Raw genomic sequence first — 13,639 nt, 5'->3', positions numbered from 1 at the left:
CCTCCTCCTGCTCCCCAAGATCTGGCGAGCAGGTGATGCTAAATCAGACAAAGGCTCATTTTGACCCACCAATCACATTTTTCATGCTCAGAGGCACAGTGGGAACAAGGCTGGTGAGACAGGGCAGGTGCTTGGCCTTGACCAGGGCTGCTGGAGTGGGCAGAAGGGCACAGACAGGGCTGGGGGTCCCTCCTGCCCATATTGGGGCCCCCAGAGCACCCTGGTGCTGACTGCTGGTCTCATTCCTTTCAGGAGAGGGAATGTGTTTACACAGAGCTGGCTCCTTAGGGAACAAACCCGCAGTGGCTTTTGTCAAAAAGCATTTCTAGAGAGTTCAGAATTTCCTTTCCTGAAAGCCAGTTCCCAGGGAGGAAAACATGTTTTGACCAAAAACTGATGCCCAGTTCTGTGTGTTTAACTGAGAACAGAAGACACAGTGTCAGCAGTGAGAGCGCTTTGCCCAGCTCTGCTCCTCCAAGGTCCCCAGGGACACCGGGTGACCTTGGTCAGGGGACAAGGGGCTGTCCCCAGCTGGAGCTGCCCCAGCTGCCAGCACGGGGCTCAGGTGGCACCTGGTGGGGAAGCTCCCAGCATCCAGCACGTTCCTCTCCCATCACCTCCCATCACCTGGAGCAAGTCCTGGTGCCATCCCCGCTGGCCTCCTCGGCCCTGGTCTCAGCTGAGCACCTTAGGCCGGTGCTCCCCCTCCCCTGCACTGCCCACCAAACCGAGGAAGTCGCAACCGCAGAGCTCTTGAAAGCATTTTTTTGGTGGAGACCACCGGTACTGAGAGATTAAAATTGCTGTTGTTTCTTCCATTACTCAGCTTTCCTGAATTATGGGGTGTAATACTCAGGGAGTGGGAATAATTAGGGGAGAACAATGGCAGGCTTGAAGGCTTAACTACGCCTGTGTGGTACTGCCGGCCAGGCCAGCCTGCTGTCACATTTCTCTGGGCCTCCATTTTCCACAGCCCCTGCCAAGCCCTTTCCACTCCGGTACCCGCTCCGACTTCCTCATTCCTGGGGCTCTGCTCCCCGGAATGCCCCGGTTAACGCTCGGTTCCCCAGCTCCCAGCCAGCAGCACCCACAGCACGGGCTCTGTGCCCTGCCCAGACGGGATGCAGAGCCTGAGGGGTGCAGGAGTGTAGGACAGAGGGATGCTGGACCTTGGGGGATGCAGGAGTGTGGGACAGAGGGATGATGGACCTTGGGGGATGCAGGAGTGTGGGACAGAGGGATGCTGGACCTTGGGGGATGCAGGAGTGTGGGACAGAGGGATGCTGGACCTTGGGGGATGCAGGAGTGTGGGACAGAGGGATGCTGGACCCTGGAGGGTGCAGGAGTGTGGGACAGGGGGATGCTGAACCCTGGAGTGAAGGGATGTGGAAGCTCTGGGGGCGTCTGGGGGGCTGCAGGAGGTCAGGACAGCCCCATTGCCTTTGTGTCCCCTCCAGGCTCCTCAGCACGAGGTGAGCAGAGGTCCCACCAGGTCACTCCAGTGTTCCATGCTCGAGGAAGCCGCTGGATTTCTCCCCTTGGCAGGGAACACCCTCCAGCTCCTCGGTGGCATCTTGCTCAAGAGCCTTCCCAGCAATGGCTCCAGCCTGGGGAGCAGTGACAGCCCCGGCCCAGAGCTTGGGCAAGAGGCCACAGTGCTGCTCCCAGCCCCGGGCAGGCTCTGGCTCCAGCCGGGGCACGCGGGCAGCTGTGGGGGGCTCTGTGCCTGCCATGGGACAGGGACAAGGAGCCACAGCCCAGGGCACAGCCAGCCCAGTGCCTGGCAACTTCTCCCCGAGCTCTTGGATGTCAGCGCTAGCAGTAATTAAAATAAAATCAATATTTTTTTGCTGTAAAAAGAGACATTGTTCTGGCGAGCACTTTCCCCGAGTCAGCTCCTGTGTGTCTGTGGGATGGGCAGGGAGAAGCCAACGGGATCCTGGGGCTGCAAGGAACGTCTGGGGCTTTGCTCCATCCTGGGAGGGGATTGGTTTTAAATTTTCAAATTGTTTTCTCATTTCTCTATTAACTGGACTGTTTGGAAGTCTTGTCTGCAGCCATCTCTGGTCATCCAGGCATCTGGTTCAGTCCTGCTTGTGGTGAGCCACTTGCCATGGCAGGGACAGGATGGGGTTGGGATGGGATCAGGGTTGGGGGCAGGATGGGATCAGGGACAGCCTGGCTCATTAGGTGTCCATTTTAATTAATGTTTTCTGGGCAGGTGGCTCCCCTTGAGCTTATGAGAAACCCACTCTGCTACCAGAATTCCTGATCTCTCAGGAGCTCCTGTTTTCTCTCACAAACAGCCTCAAGACTTCATTTTTCTGCTGAAAAACAGCCTGAGTGGAATCATATTTTAGCTATCGGACACTTGGAGGAAAATTTCCATAGCTACCAATTGGGATTGTGCCTAGGGTGGGAATCCACTGATGCCTGAAATCAGTCATCTCACAACCCTGCAGCCAGTGGTCCTGAGTGACCACTTTGAGCTCTCCTGGGCTGCAGCAGCTGTGCCAGGATCTCCCTCAGAGCAGAATTCCTCTTGGAGCCTATCCTGTGACACCCAGAGGACCAATGATGATGATGATGATGATGATGGAGCCTGGGCTGACACCCCCACCCCACGGGGCTCTCCCTTCCACCCTTGAGAAGATGCATCAATCAATGTGAGTATTTTGCTGAACTGGAGGGGAATTTCTCCCAGGTCTGTTCCTTTGTGCAGGCTCTTTATGTCCATGTGTGTGCACGTTACTGATGTTGCTACTTTAGATTTATAATTCAGTTGGAGTGATGGTTATAGAAAATCCCATTTGAGCCATTCTGTACGAGTTAAATTATTCAATTGATCAAGCGCTGCAATTGCTGTGTTAATGAGGTATTGTTATGATTAAGTGTTGGTAAATCCTTTAGACTTAATCCATCGATCCAATCTGAGGCTAAATTTAGTAAGGAGATCCTCTCTGTGCCTGGTGACTCAGCTTGGGAGTGTCCCTTACCCCCTTGCATTCCTGACTTTTTCCTCCCTTCCTTTTTCTCTCCCCATTTCCACATAATTCATTGTAGATTGTTTTTAATCCTATTTTTCTTGGTGAAATTTATCTACACCATAAGAAATAGAGAGACAAAATTATATCAAACCTGCATTTGCCAGCAATTCAGCCCCAAACCCCTCATTCACCACAGGCTCAGGGAAAGAGCAATCATTCCAGAGGCTCCCTTCCTCAGAAGCCACAATTCAAACTATTTTAAAAGAAAACAAACATTTCTCATCGAAATTCCTGCCTGGCTCTCGTTGTGGGCCAAGACTGCTCAGCACCAGCAGCTTCCTCTGGGCAAACCCACCGTGCTGGGCTCTGCGTCCTGAAAAGTGGGAATTCTCCTGTGGAAATTCAGGAAGGCTGGAGCAGCACTGCCCTGCTGCCCTGGGGTTCCTGGGGCTCAGTGAGATCATAGTTTTGGGGTTTATGGTGCAGAGCTGGTGCCTGAGCTGTTCCCATCCCATGGGCACTGCAGCAGTTTTGGGTGGACACCGTGTCCCTGTGCCACATCATGCACCACCAGCAGCGGGGGGTGGCTTCCAGAGGGGAATGGAGATGCTGCTGGTGGTTGGAATTATTGGGGTTTGGGGGTGTGGGGTGAATGAGGTATGGGGGATGGACTGTCCCACACAGGGAGAGCAGCAGTGTGCTCACTGGGTCGTGCCATGGGGCTGGGAATGGTGGCGTGGCCAATGTCACCCTCCTTCCTTGCAACTGGGTCACCCCTTCATAGTTTTCCACAGTTTTTCACAGTTTTCCACAGTTTCCAGTTTTCCACAGGTTTTCTCCACTCCTGTGGTTCCTCACTGGTCCTGTCCCAAAGCCATCCCTGCTTCACACCCTGGTCCCCATCACCTGCCCTGGGACACTCCACAAGGCCAGCCCTGGGATGCTGGAGCAGAACCCACCCCATGGGACAGAGATTTTGGGGTGCTGAGTGAGACCAATGCTTAAAATATTTTGAGAGCCTTGGAGTAAAAATCTGACTGAAGTGTTCTACAAACTGCACTGAACTGAACCCAAAAAACAGGCAAAAAATGGATGTTAACAACTAATTAAAGCCTTCAGTGTGGTGCCTCCGGAGTGTTTGACATGGAAAAGGCTGGAAGGTTCTGGGAATCCTCCCCAGGACAAGGATGGGGGTTTTATGTGGGCACAGATCCAAAACGCACCAAAGGATGGTTCCCAGCTCCTCCCTGAGATAAAAATCCAAGCTCACAGCCAGGAAATTGCTGCACCAGAGGGTCTGGGAGCTGCACTGCAGGAACTCCCAGGACACGGGCACAAATCAGAGTGAAGAGCAGAAAATAAGGGGCTGTTGTGAGCTGCATGGCCACATTCAGCGCAAGAAGCACCAACGGAGACCCGGGAGCACGGACCTGAGCAGGGCAGGAGGGCACTGAGATGGGTCCTGTCCCTGCCACAGCCGCTGGCCATCCCTGCACGTGTCTGTGCTGCAGCAGGGACGATTTTGTCGCCGCGTTTCCCTTGGCACTCAGCAGGGTTGGCTTTCACAGGGCTGGATCCGCCCCGCAGCCGGGCAGAGCGTGGGAGGAGGGTGCCGATCCCGCTTAGGAAACGCGAAACAATAAAAGAGGAACAATGGAGCTTCCTTCCCGTCCCCCCAAATACCAAACGCCACCAGAATGTGGCTCGGCTCCGAGCAGCGCTGCCGGGGCTGCTCCTGTGTTCTCTGACCCGAGGGAGGAACTGCAGACGCCTCCTCCTCTTCCTCGCCCTGGCAAGGGATGCTGCGGGAGGGAGGACGCCAAGGAGCATCGCCAAAGGGCTGCCCTGACCCGGCGCTGCTGCCAGAGGCATTCCCAGCTTTGGAAACAGTGTTTGGGCCAGGGCAGGGGCGTGCAGCGTGGCCGTGCCTTGAGAGAGGATTTTGTCAGCTGCCTGCGCTGCCAGGGTAGCCAAACACGTGCTGCAGCCGGCCCAGGGGCCCAGCAGGGGTTATAAAAACATCCAGGTACCCAAACTCACAGATCGTTATCAGCCAGAGAACAGGTTCTCATGGGTTTGGTGCCCATGTGGTGCCAGGCAGGCACGGGGAGATGCTCGGCCAGGCTGGGCATCTGGGGGGAGAGCTGGATCCACACCTGAGTGGAACCCACACCCCGAGTATCCCACAGCTGCAGGTGGCAGGTGCTTAGGACACAGGGACAGAGCTCCCTGAGGGGCTGGTACCTGCCTGTCCCTGCTGGCCCCACCCTCACCTCGGCTGCCTGAGGCCACGGGCACCGTGCCAGCCCTGCCAACAGGCCCCATCCTGGTGCACGAGGGTGGGTGAAACATCCTCTGCATCCCCAGCGAGTGCCCAGCACCCCGGCCAAGCACATCTGGCTGAAAGCTGTGGGAGCTGCCCTGGCAGTGAGGACACCAGCCCGGAAATGCTCCTTTCCCAGAGAGATTCTCTTGTCCCATCCAGGATCCTCTCCTGGCACCATCCCTGTCCCCTCAGCAAGTGCTGCTTTGTGGGGTGTGGGCAGTGCCCAGGGATGGCACCCACCCGGTTTTGGGTGACATGAGGGGGGCTGGGAGCTCTGCTTCCCACTGGAGAGCAAAGAAGGGATCACCTGCTCATGGCTGGTGCAAGAGTGGGGAGTGGGGCTGGGGCTGCCACCAGCCAGGAGCAGCAGCCAGGTTGTCCAGGTTTGCCAACACTGGCCAGGTTGTCCCCACGCTGGGGACATGAACTGGTTTAAACCCTCACCCTGGACCCTGTGAGTCACACACTGACCTTCAGCTCCTGCCAGTGTGCTCCATCAGGACACCAGCCAATGTCCCACTTTCCTGCAGGAGGGGGACAAGGGCTGGAAAGCTCCTTCCACCTCCACAGGCACTGCAGCAACCAAAGCTCCTGCATCCTGCTGCTGTGGGAGCCTGGGACGTGTTTTGGGACACGGTGCTGTGGCTGATGCCATTGTGGGGTGCCCAGGCTGGTGAGGGCACACGGGGCTGGATGGGGGCTCACCCCAGGCACCGGGGTCCTGCAGCATCGCTCCCCAGCACCACTCCCAGCCCACATCCCCTGTTTCCCCCTTGACTTGTTGCTATTGTCATCTCCAATATCACGCAGGGATGTGAGAGGCTGGAAGTTGCCTCTTTTCCTGCCAGGTTAAATGGCTCCCTAGGAATGTCTATTATTCCCACAAGTCAACTTTCCCCTCCGCGGTATGTGTCAGGGGTCAGGGCTGGCACCACATGAAAGCCACGGGTATTCAATAACCCAGAGCCGTGGAAAGGCTTCAGTCCAAGCCCAGCCACGTTGGGGTTTATTGATGCAGATGCCTTTCCCCATTTGTTTCCTATAAACAGCACATGGTAATATTTAGTAGGTTTCAAACAGAGCTTTTTGCATATTCTCCCTTGTCTGCAGCGAGCTGCTCAGTAGTAGACAGTTTTAATTTACTTAATGCAATTTCTGCTTTTTGTTCTTCCAGAAGGTCTGGGCTGGTTTTGACCCTGTCGCCCCAGCAAATTACTTGAATTCCCAAGGGGCTGGGAGCAGGAGTCCAGGATCCACTCTCTGCAGGGGTGAGGACAAGGGATCTCACTCCCCCCAGACCCTCTGGGGCACAGCCTCAGGATCTGGGTGCATGTTGGGGCTGTTTGGGGCTGCCCTGGCTGGCTCCCACTCCTGGCCAGGCTGGCAGCACGTGGTGCTCACCAGCTCCAGAGGAATAAAAAACCACTTTATTGGAAAAGCTGCCACTTCTCCATCCCTGGGGCTGGCAGAGCCCTGGCACTCAGTGCCTGGGATGGAGCGTGACTGCAGGGTGACCCTGGAGCAGGGAATGCCCAGGAGCACAGAGCAGAGATCCCACCAGAGCAGGGCTCCTGGGGAGCACTCACACAAGAAAGGGAAGCACAAACTGCTCCTGGAGGGCAGCCCTTGCTGCTCCTTGTCTCCACACTCCTGGCAGCAGCACCACACAGCCAATGCCAGCCATGGAGCAGCACCGAGCTGGCAGCAGAGGAGGCTCGGATGCCCCTCCAGGTGATTTTCTGCCACTGTGAATGCCCATAGAGAGTTTTGGCTCTGCAGCAGCTGCCTCAGGCTGGTGGCACAGTCCCAGGCACTGGGCACACAGTGCATTCCCAGACCCCAGGCTGGCCACACTGAGTGTCTGCCCCCAGCCCCTCCGTGGTGCAATGCTGGGCAGGTTCCTGCAGGCAGCAGCTTCCAGGAATTCTTAGGGCAGTGCTGCTGTCACCCTGCCAGCCCTGGACACCCTGTCACCTCTGTCACCCTGCCAGCACCCACCACCAGAACACAGGCAAGAGGAAACCAAAGAATTGACACCGCGATTCTTTTAATGCAATTGCTCCTAAAATGCAGCTCTAAAGTGACTTGGAATGGTCAACAATGAGAAATAAGAGATGGTTTTGAGCTCTGCAACGTGACCATGTGGCACCTCTGCCACCAACAGCCACCTGGCACTGCTGGGCCACTGCCATGCCTCTGACTGCTCTTACAGCCACTCACTGTCCCTCCAGAGGGCACGTGTCACACAGGGCATCCAAAGGGACTCTCTGGGGCCAAAAAGGGACAGGGCCAGCCATCCAGTGCCAGATGACCCTACATTCCTCAGAAAAGCAAAAAAAGAGCAGCACAAGCAGTGGGTTGCTCCCTCTCACCTCACATTCAGGCATCAACCAACACAAATTCTGGAGTTCACAAAGACCTCGAGGGGCTGTGCCTTCATGCTATGTAAAGTGATTTGGGAACCCAATGCTTGACTGTGCTCTCTAGCTCTGGGTGGCAGAAGCTGATGTTCCAATCTCTTGCTTTTTCTTATCTAATACTTCTTTATGTATTTATTTTTGAGAGCAGCAAGTGCCACAGGTGAAGTAACTGGGAAATTCTACTGAACACCAGTGAGAGAGAACAAACCCTGGCACTGCCTTCACACCATGCAGCCTTTACATCCTCCAACATCAGAACAGAGCCTGAAATGTTTTTAACACCTCCCAGGCCTCAGCCTGAGTTTGCTCCTCACTCCATGACACCCCATGCAGCCCCAGGCTGTGCCCACTGTGGAGCACCAATGCTCCACATGTAAAATAGTTCCTCCTGCTCCACTGGAGTTTGAGCTCCTCCCCTCCAGAGGTGAGGCTTCTCACCTTGAGGGAAGGGACAATGGAAAGGCCATGGGACTCTCAGATTTCTGAGGTGCCACAGCCCCCTGAGCAGAGCAGCCCCTGCCCTGGTGCCAGCAGCTCTCCCCAGCCACCCCTTTGGATCAAGCTTGCATTTGCCAGTGACTTCAGAATCAAGTGCAGGAAGCCAGTTTGATCTACAGAAACACTACACACATCTCCAAATGGATTTTAAACACCTCATTTAAGGAAGGACAGGGTTTAGCAGGGAATCAGTGGGCTCTTGTAGCTTGGTCTCCAATTCTGGCCCTCCAACACCAATGTGAAGAGACCAGAGCTCTCCTGAAGTCGGAGCAGTTGTTCTCACACAGCCCAGGTCACAACTGGAAACTGAGCTTAGGAAGCCCCCAGGGGGAAGGAAAAGGACATCACCTGATGAAAAAGCTTCAGAATGAACCTGGGAAATAAACAGCAACCAGACAATCATCTTCTACAAAGGATGGAAGTGAGAGTAGAAGAAAACAACATCTGGGACAGTCAGTGAGTCAGTCTGAGTGTGCAGGGGCAGGAGATCCCTATGGATCTGTTAGGAAAGCTAATGGCCAAACCCAGCTGGTCCCTCCAGTCCCCAGGGAGATGGGGCTGTGGTTCACTCTTCCCCAGCTGGAAGGTTGTCTTCAATCCTCCTGATAAATTTCATCCTTATTTCTGTGACACTGTCGCCCTTCAGGGTGTCCTGGACAAACTTCACATCGACAGCCATCTGCACCTAAGTGAGGGAAGAGCAGAGAGGAGCTGGTAACTCCCTGTTCACAGCAGCTTCTCCAGGGACTGAATGATCCTGGAGCACCAGCTTAAGGGCTCTAAGGGCATGACATGACATACAGGGCTCTACAAAGTCCTAAATTTGAGACACAGCTGTTCCAGCCAATTCCCAGCTAGGGCTCACAGCAGCTGCAGAGTGAGGATTTTGGAGCTTCATACAAACTCAGGGAGATGTGCTTAAACTTGGGTCGTGAGCTGAAAGGGCTCAGGCACTACCTCTGGGCCTCAGCTGCCACACATGACAGCAGCCAAGTGCTCCTGCAGCTCTGCCCTTCTCCTGGGAATGCAGTTCAAGCCCAAAGCAAACCCAGAAATCACAAGCACAGAACTCAAGTATCTGCTGACACCTGGCTGTCCATACACCCATCCCAAGGGAAGGGAGATGTGGCTCACCATTTCCAGGGCACCTCGCAGCACCCCACAGAGCAGGTTGGAGTAGATGAGGGTTGAGTGGTTGTCAGGGAGCTCCACAAAGTCCACCAAGGGGTTGTTTTCCAAGATCAGGGAGAACTCGTCGCCCCCGGGACTCCAGTTGGTGATGCTCGGAGTGATGCCCAGGTACATTTTAAATGCAATCTGTTGTGGCAAACAGGAGGAACAAGAACAGGTGAGGCAACAGCAAAGCTTTGATTTTGTAAAATTACTCAAGGGGTTTACAAACATTTCTCCTTTCTTCCAGCTCCCACCAGCCAGCAGTACTTGGGCTAAAGCATTTTTTTTCCCTCCCTAAAATCTTCATCAAACTCCCAGAACAGTTCTGTGAGTAGCAAATATTCCATCCTCACATGCAACCCTCCCCCAAAAACCCTGACAAAGCTGTGCTTGGACATTTACCTTTGCTATAACATCTGCAGTTTCACGGAAATCGTGGCACCTCCCAACATTGGAGCGGGCCAGGAAGTCCTCGATGAGCCGGACACCGATGTTGTAACCCCTGTGAAGGGACCAGAGCAACAGCTTCAGAAAGACAACAAATATTTATAAAAGAAGAGAGTGAAGAAGCAAAGTCTAATCTGAGAAATGTCAGTGTTAAATAACTTAAAAGCCTGCCAGGGTTTTGCTCCTGGAGCAGCACACAGGGATGTGGCTGTGATCCCTGCTGTGATCCTGATACCTGGTGAAGGCTGAGCTAGAGCAGAGGCTGGACAGAGTTAAAGAATAAAGCAGGGATTTGTTAAAAGGCCTCAATGGATCCACCTTGGGCAGCACAAGAGCAAAGCCACGGCTACACCCAAGATAAACCCAAAATGGTCACAAAAAAACGAACAACTGGTCACAGGGTCTCTCACTTTTATAAGCTCTGGTCCATTTGCATATTGGAGTTAATTGTCCAATTACAGCTTTAGCCCATGAAGTCCCATTTTTCTTCCTTCTTGTTTTTCTCTCTTCAGCCCACGTTGTTTGTGCTCTTGGGCCTGAAATTTGGATCATTTGTCCTTGGTCCCCAGCAAGAGGAGGAATTGCTTTGTCTCCCTACTCTGTGCAGAGAGTTTACTATTCCCTAATAAGAAGCTCAGAACCACACACTAAAGCAGCACAGAATCTGAAAAACATAAAAGCTAAAACCTGAGGCACCAATCCCTGCTGTGATCCTTGCTGTGATCCTTGCTGTGATCCCAGCTCCCCTACAGCTCCAGCATGGCAGATCCACTCCCACCTGTGCATGCACTCACATTTTGTCCAGCTGCTTGTTGACATCATCATCATTCTCGTAGTCCTTGCAGAGCTGGGTCACCAGGGCGCCGTAGGTCAGCGTGAACAGCTCCGAGTTCTGTGCACAGGAAAAGAAAATTCACCCAACAGAACCTGCCCGGGCTCCGCTGCCTCCGAGTCCAGCGCCGCCACCTCGGCACGGAGAGGGGAACGGGGACCTGCTGTCTCAAAGGAATCTGTGCTCAACAAGGAGAGATCCCAGCTCCAGATTAACAAGGAGAGATCCCAGCTCCAGTTAAATAAGGAGAGATCCCAGCTCCAGTTTAATAAGGAGAGATCCCAGCTCCAGTTTAACAAGGAGAGATCTCAGCTCCAGTTTAACAAGGAGAGATCCCAGCTCCAGTTAAATAAGGAGAGATCCCAGCTCCAGTTTAATAAGGAGAGATCCCAGCTCCAGTTTAACAAGGAGAGATCCCAGCTCCAGTTTAATAAGGAGAAATCTCAGCTCCAGTTTAACAAGGAGAGATCCCAGCTCCAGTTTAATAAGGAGAAATCTCAGCTCCAGTTTAATAAGGAGAGATCCCAGCTCCAGTTCTGGTAACAACTTCATTCTCCCTGGAATGAGGCTTGGAGGAAGGGGCAAGCTACTAGAAGGTGCCCCTGCCCTTGGAAGGGGGTGGAACTGGATGAGTTTTAAGATCCCTTTCAACCCAAACTATTCTGGGATTTTGGTAAAGACACCAACACCTCCTGGATGACTGGAGGTGCCATGCCAGGGCCCTGAATTTACCTCAAGCACTGGCCTAGAGCTGAGATCTGACTCAAACTCTTCCCTCTGTTTCATGAACCTGTTACAAGTGGGCAGTGCCCATCAGGCTCCAGCTCTGGTCCTTTCAACAGGCCCAAAATTCTCCTCCACTCAGGGATTTATGAAATTCTGTACCAAGTAAAAGGACTCATCTGGCCCTAGAAAGTTGTCCAGGCACAGAATTTGCTTCACAGATCCAGAACAGGCTCAGGGTGGCCAAGCCCAGGCCAGCGCAGCTCTCATGCTGTGCAAGTTCTGGGACTGGCCAGGACCAAAGTCACTCATATTTTCTTTGCACAATTGTCAGATTTGCAGAAAAATCGCAAAAAAAGGGGAAAATTCTCCTCTCCCAGCCACCACCTTCAATCCTCACCCTCAAATGATGTCAAAGAGCATTTTTTGGGAGTCATTAAGCCAGACCAGTGATTAACGAGGTCATTACAGGCTGCAAAGCAAAACTCTGCAAAAGGAAGTTTTGGGGAACAAACAAACCCCCAGCACTGGTTTCTGCTGTCAGTTTTGGCATGCAGAGGGATCACAGGGGCTGACCTGGGATCTGTCACCTACCATGAGCTGCAGAGAGGCAGAAGGTGAAATGAATGGCAAATACCAATACTAGAGAATGAAAGCAGCAGCAGGCAGGGAGGGAAAAGAGACAAGATCAGAGTTAAGTGACAACACAGATCACCATAAGTTCACACAAAGCCACAACAAACACACAAAGGAAATACCCCCAAACAAATAGAAATTGGGTTTGTAGAGGACACAGGGAATTCCACCTTGTCTCGTTCCTGGATTAGGAAAAAATTCTTCCCTGTGAGGGTGGGCAGGCCTGGCACAGGGTGCCCAGAGCAGCTGTGGCTGCTCCTGGGTCTCTGGCAGTGCCCAAGGCCAGGCTGGACAGGGCTGGGAGCAGCCTGGGACAGTGGGAGGTGTCTCTGCCCATGGCAGGGGTGGAATGAGATGAACTTTAAGGCCCCTTCCAACCCAAACCAGTCTGGGATTCTGGGATTGCCATTCACAAGGACAAAAAGGCTTTAGGTAAGAAAACAACCAGATGGGCTGCTCGGAGCTGTTGCCACACTTTGGATCTAAAGAACTGATATGTTCTTTGGGGGTTTTGCTTAAAAATTTGCTTTCCTCTTGGAAAACTAAAGGTTGGGCAATTCCCATCACTGGAAGGACAAGGGGGAAGTTCCTTTGGCTCTGCTGGAATCAGAGACTTGGCAGAGAATTTAACAGACATGCAGAACAGGGAGCGTTGGTTTTAAGGGTTTCAGTTGTTTTAGTAAAGACAGAGGTGGAGAGGGGATGGGGATGGGGATGGATGGAGGGAATCCAGCTGTCCCCAGCCTGAGGTGCTGTCACCGTGTGAGGCCATGGCGGTGTCACCTGCCACCATCAGCCCCAGCACTCCCAGAGCTGATCTCACTTATGGCTGAGATGCTGTTATTAAAGGCAACTTGAGCTGTTACAATAAGTCAGATTTGGAACATTTTTTTCATTTTCAATCCATTTGATGTAATTAAGGTGCCAAAAGCTTTCCCAGTATTTCTATTATTTGACAATCCACACAATGCATCTGTTTTATGGCTACGGAAGTGCCAGAACTCCAGTGAATTAACACAATTCTTTACACAATCGTTGTATTTAAGGAGCTGAATCCCTAGAAAAGAATCCCCTGGGGTGTGGATAGGCAGGAGAGGGCAGCTAAGCCCGAACCAACCCCTCCTCACGACCAAAGAGGGAGAAGACCCCAGGTTTTATTTTTTTATTATTTATTTTGCATTAAAAATTAATGAATTCGACCTGGTTTGACCCAGAATTGGAGCTCAGCTCTGGAGCTTTGGGCTCCATCTTTCAGTTCCTGCCTCAGCCGGGCTGATAATGCGGAATGAGCTGGAGAGGGGAAGCGAAACACGCCAGGGAAGCGTTTTGGGTGAGAACTTCCCACAAGCGGGAGCGCCCGGTGCCGCTGTTGGCTGCCCGGCCCCGCCGCACCGGGCGCTGCGGCCCGGGCCCGGTCACCCTCGCCGCGGGCCGGTTCCCCGGGTGCCCCACGCCATGCGCTCGCCACGCCGGCCCCGCCGTTACCATTTTCTTGCTCTCGGTGCCGCGCCCGCCCTGCCGCGACATCGTGTCCGCCCGGCCCGGCCCGGCCCGGCCGCTCTGTCCGCCGCGGGCACCAAGGGATCCCCGGAACGCC

The 13,639-nt window shown here is 53.6% G+C and overlaps 1 protein-coding gene across 2 annotated transcripts; it reads right to left on the bottom strand.

The window, feature by feature from the left end:
• Positions 1-7,343: 7,343 nt before the first annotated feature.
• TRAPPC3 (trafficking protein particle complex subunit 3) lies at positions 7,344-13,639 on the bottom strand. Of its 2 annotated transcripts, XM_036397197.2 has the most exons (6): positions 13,528-13,625; positions 12,001-12,048; positions 10,646-10,743; positions 9,807-9,906; positions 9,366-9,548; positions 7,344-8,916 (listed from the first exon to the last, which is right to left on the bottom strand). In XM_036397197.2, the coding sequence occupies exons 1-6, from the start codon at positions 13,567-13,569 to the stop codon at positions 8,797-8,799; spliced, it is 591 nt and encodes a 196-aa protein (XP_036253090.1). In that variant the 5' UTR covers positions 13,570-13,625; the 3' UTR covers positions 7,344-8,796. The 2 variants fall into 2 exon arrangements, with proteins under 2 accessions (XP_036253090.1, XP_036253091.1); XM_036397198.1 differs by lacking the exon at positions 12,001-12,048 and having other exon boundaries at positions 13,528-13,639.

The sequence above is a fragment of the Molothrus ater genome, chromosome 24, assembly GCF_012460135.2.
Source record: "Molothrus ater isolate BHLD 08-10-18 breed brown headed cowbird chromosome 24, BPBGC_Mater_1.1, whole genome shotgun sequence".
NCBI classification, from domain to species: Eukaryota; Metazoa; Chordata; class Aves; order Passeriformes; family Icteridae; genus Molothrus; species Molothrus ater.
The sequence above is the reverse complement of the archived record's forward strand: the minus strand, read 5'-3'. Positions and strand labels throughout refer to the sequence as shown.

Excerpts from the sequence above, each read along its gene's own strand:
- TRAPPC3 (XM_036397197.2), bottom strand. The coding sequence starts at position 13,569 with ATGTCGCGGCAGGGCGGGCGCGGCACCGAGAGCAAGAAAATG. Across the intron at positions 9,907-10,645 it reads AACAAGCAGCTGGACAAAAT|GGGTTACAACATCGGTGTCC; the intron begins GTGAGTGCATGC and ends GTCCCTTCACAG. Across the intron at positions 8,917-9,365 it reads TGCGAGGTGCCCTGGAAATG|GTGCAGATGGCTGTCGATGT; the intron begins GTGAGCCACATC and ends TCCCTCACTTAG.